The following is a 4,614-nucleotide window of genomic DNA, read 5'->3' as shown; positions in this document are numbered from 1 at the left end:
GCATCTGGAGAAAGGTGATCATAAGGTGATAAAATCTGCAGATGATAAAAAACTGCTCAGGATAATGAATCCAAAGCCAACAGCGAAGAGCTACAAAGGGACCTCGCAAAACTAGCTGATTGCGCAAGAAAGTGGGCGATGTTCATAAATGCAAAGTAATGCACGTTCAGAATCATAGTCCCAGACACACAGACAAAAGATTGGGGCTTAAAGTTGCTCTAACCATTCTGAGAGAGAAATCTTGGAATATTGCACACAGATGTGGTCTCCCCATCTCAGAAATGATCTATTTCTAATTAGAAAATGTCCCAGAAAGGCAACAAGAATGATTAGGTGTGTGGAGCAGCTTTCATATGAGGTGAGATTAAAAACTATGGGACTTTCCAGCACAGACAACTTGTGGAACTCCTTGCCAGAGGATGCTGCTTTTACACAAAGCCTGTTCTTCATAAGTCATGTTGCTGACTGGCATTAATGACATTCTTAGATTTTTTCAACTAACTTCAACTCAGATATCCCATTGCATCATGAACAAGTGAAAACTGCTTTTATATTTACCTTTTATTTTCAATAGTTTATATTTAACACAGAACTGGTCTCTATCTCCCTTTTACTTTGTTTTCTTGAGTTATTTGTTTGTTTGTTTGTTTTTGTTTGTTTGTTTGTTTTTGTTTGTTTGTTTTTGTTTGTTTGTTTGTTTGTTTTTAGGCTCTGCTGCTGTCCATTTGCGCATTTCTGGTTCAGAATCACATGCGTGGCCTATTTGTTACTCTCAAGTTCATAACTTTAAGGTTCTACTGTAGATGGTGTTTACCATCCTCGTTCACTCTTATGGGATTGGAACGTACTTCGATACCTTAAGTAACAAGAGAACATCACGTTGCTTTTTCCTGAATGCACAACAATAACATTTCTTGAACATCGCATCCAGGGCTTTGTCAAGTCCAAATCCCTCAGCCTTTCCTCATAGCTCATGTGCTCCAGCACCCTCATCATTTTGGTTGCCCTCTGCTGGACCCTCTCCAATGTGTCCACGTTCTTTCTATAGTGGAGGGCCCAGAACTGGACACAATAATCCAGATGTGGCCTCACCAGAGCCGAATAAAGGGGAATGATCACTTCTCTACATTTGCTGGCAATGCTCCTCCTAATGCACCCTAATATGCCATTAGCCTTCTTGGCTACAAGGGCGCACTGTTGACTCATATCCAGCTTCTCATCCACTGTAACCCCCAAGTCCTTTTCTGCAGAACTACTACATAGCTGGTTGGTCCCCAGCCTGTAACAATGCCTGGGATTCCTCCATCCCCACTACAAGACTCTATACTTGTCCTGATTGAACCTCATCAGATTTCTTTTGGCCCAATACTCTAATCAGTCTAGGTAGCTTAACCTTCCAGCATATCTCCCTCTCCTCCTAGCTTAGTGTCATCTGCAAACTTGCTGAGGGTGCAATCCATCCCCTCTTCCAGGTCATTAATAACAAAGGGCTGGTCCTAGAACAGATCCTTGGGGCACTGCACTTGAAACTGACCACGAGCCAGACATCGAGCTGTTGATGACTATCCGTTGAGCCCGACAATCCCCTCCATGATTTTTCCCAGTACTGAGGAGAGGCTGACTGGTCTGTAGTTCCCTGGATTGTTTTTCTTCCCTTTTTTAAAGATAGACATTACCATTTGCCTTTTTCCAATCATCCGGGACTTCTCCCGGTCTCCACAAATTAAGTATTTTATAGGATTTCTTTTATTCTTAATATAGTTTATAAATTCCCTTTTTTTATCCTTAGCCTTGCAAAGGATGGATTTTCCCCTAATATCTTTAGTGTAACATGGAATTCCTATTATTTGCTATCTATTTTCCCTTTTCCATTTGTTTTATATTGCCTTTCCCCCAGTAATAGCTGCCTTCACTTTGCCAATGAAACAGATCTTTAGCTAAATTCATCCGCGGTTTTGACTATCTAATAATCCCTTCTTTAAAATTCCCAAGTTTCATTCATATTTTTCTTCTAATTTTGTCCTCACAGTTTTGCTGAGAAATTGTCTCAGCTGTAGTTAATGTGCCCTTTTGAAGCACTAGGGGTCTGTCTAAACAGCAAGGCTGTGTCTACACTGGGCCACTTATTCCGGAAAATCAGCCGCTTTTCCGGAATAAGCTGCAAGCTGTCTACACTGGCCCTTGAATTTCTGGAAAAGCAACGATGCTCTACTGTACAAAATCAGCCGCTATTCCGAAAAACTATTCTGCTCCCACTCGGGCATAAGTCCTTATTCTGGAACACTGTTCCGGAAAAGGGCCAGTGTAGACAGCCAAGTAGTCTTTTCCGGAAAAAAGCCCTGATTGCGAAAATGGCGATCGGGGTTCTTTTCCGGAAAAGCGCGTCTACATTGGCCACAGACGCTTTTCCGGAAAAGCAGCCTGCCAATGTAGACGCTCCTTTTCCGGAAAAACTGAAAACGGAATAGTATTCCGTTTTAAGCATTTCCGGAAATTCATGCCAGTGTAGACACAGCCCAATAGTATTTCAGAATACCTCACGTTATTCTGAAATAACATAGTGCGCGTCTACACTAGCTTGAGTGGAGCAGGGCATGTAGTGTGTGACATTCACTTTGTCTCTCCGTCCAGGCATTTGGGCTGTGACCATCACCTAACACCCTGGGCACCTACAGCAAGCCGGGGGAATGTGCGTTTTGAATAGGAGACGTTGCTCTGCATCAGGATCGGACACCTTCTCTCTGACTCCATGTCAGATTCCAACACCACCAACTTCACCAACCCCTCCACCTTCATCCTGCTGGGCATCCCTGGCCTGGAGGCGGCCCATGTCTGGATCTCCATCCCCTTCTGCATCATGTACATCATAGCCATCTTGGGAAACTTGACCATCCTCTTCATCGTGAAGACAGAGCCGAGGCTCCACCAGCCCATGTACTATTTCCTCTGCATGCTGGCCATCACCGACCTGGTCCTGTCCACATCCACCCTTCCCAAAATGCTGAGCATCTTCTGGTTCAATTCCAGGGAGATCAAATTCAGTGCCTGCCTCGCCCAAATATTCTTTGTTTACTGCTTCTCCGTGATTGAGTCAGGGATCTTCGTGGCCATGGCTTTTGATCGCTACGTGGCCATCTGCCACCCCCTGAGACATTCCACCATCCTGACAAACTCCGTGGTGGCCAAGATTGGCTTGGCTGTATTGCTGCGAGCTGTCATGCTCACATTGCCCTATCCCTTCCTGGTGAGACAGTGGCCATATTGCAGAACCAACATCATCCCTCACACGCACTGCGAGAACATCCCTGTGGTGAAGCTGGCTTGCGCCGACATCAGCCTCAGTAGTTCCTACGGCCTCTTTGAGCTACTTTGTGGGGAAGGTCTGGACACATTTTTTATTGCCATGTCCTATTTCCTGATCCTCCGGGCCATCTTCAACCTCCCCACAAAAGAATCCCGGCTCAAAGCTTTTGGGACCTGTGGCTCCCACGTCTGTGCCATCTTAGCTTTTTACGTCCCTGGTTTTTTCTTCTCCTTCACACAGCGCTTTGGCCAGAATCTGGCATTGTATTTCCATGCTCTCATTGGCAACGTGTACCTCCTGGTGCCCCCCATGCTAAGCCCCATCATCTATGGGCTGAGGACCAAACAGATCCGGGAGAAGCTGCGTCTGCTCTTTACTCGTAAAAGGACCTGACGTTTTGTGCTGGTGCTCTGGCTCTCACACAGAACTCCCTTCAGAGTCGACTGTTGACAGGCTGGTTTCATCACTGACTGGGCTGTGTGTGCGACATTAAACTCTTTCCTGGCCTTAGTGTGATGTGTCTGTGTGACAACCTGGGGATGGGTCTGTGCACATTCATTGACTCCTGGGGTTGCTGCCTCTAACTCTAATTCTGGTTGTACATGGGCCTGTGAATACTTGCCCCCTCCTACCTTTTTCCTCAGGCTCTCACCTCTGCTCCACTTCTGCATTTCAGCCCTTCAGCTGCTTCCCAATATTTACTGCCAACCCTCCTCCTCTCCTCCCAATGTCACTCTCCGGATCATTTCTGTGGTGGGTCCCACCCAGGGTGGCACCAGGAATGGAGGCAGAGCTCAGGTCTCTGTCTCACCAGTCCACGTTCCCTCTTGCCTTGGGGTGTGACAAGCTGCAAACCCCCGACATCCACGGATAGGTACACGACCTCTCGAGGGAGGGAAAGGGCCTGTTTGGAAGCAGACTGGCCCACCTCGTGAGGAGGGCTCTAAACTACGTTCGGCGAGGACAGGTGATGACAGCCCCCATGAAAGACAAAAACAAAGAGGCGGGAGAAGGGTGAGAAATTGGGAGGAGCATGGACTGTAATAGCAGAGATAAAGATGAGACAAGATAGAAGTGGGGGAGAGGGAGGGATCAAGCCAGGATCTTGGAGGTCTGGGTACAAATGGGAGACGTTGGATGAATACAGTTGAAGAACTGATATTGCTAGTAAATAAGTATTGTGCTCAGCGGTCACGAATGTGCTGTGCTAACGGGCATCTCGCCCTGTGCAATGATGATACCCATTTGGCTGCATACATGGGCTCCCCTGTGTACAATGTTCCCACTGAGGTGCGCACCTGCATGGCTGT

General features: G+C 46.7%; 1 protein-coding gene across 1 annotated transcript; it reads left to right on the top strand.

Moving 5' to 3' along the window:
- Nucleotides 1-2,749: 2,749 nt before the first annotated feature.
- LOC142827771 (olfactory receptor 52E4-like) lies at nucleotides 2,750-3,697 on the top strand. The gene has a single exon (XM_075923511.1). The coding sequence runs from the start codon at nucleotides 2,750-2,752 to the stop codon at nucleotides 3,695-3,697; it is 948 nt and encodes a 315-aa protein (XP_075779626.1).
- Nucleotides 3,698-4,614: the final 917 nt, after the last annotated feature.

Source organism: Pelodiscus sinensis, chromosome 1 (genome assembly GCF_049634645.1).
Source record: "Pelodiscus sinensis isolate JC-2024 chromosome 1, ASM4963464v1, whole genome shotgun sequence".
Taxonomy (NCBI): domain Eukaryota; kingdom Metazoa; phylum Chordata; order Testudines; family Trionychidae; genus Pelodiscus; species Pelodiscus sinensis.
The sequence above is the reverse complement of the archived record's forward strand: the minus strand, read 5'-3'. Positions and strand labels throughout refer to the sequence as shown.

Excerpts from the sequence above, each read along its gene's own strand:
- LOC142827771 (XM_075923511.1), top strand. The coding sequence starts at position 2,750 with ATGTCAGATTCCAACACCACCAACTTCACCAACCCCTCCACCTTCATC.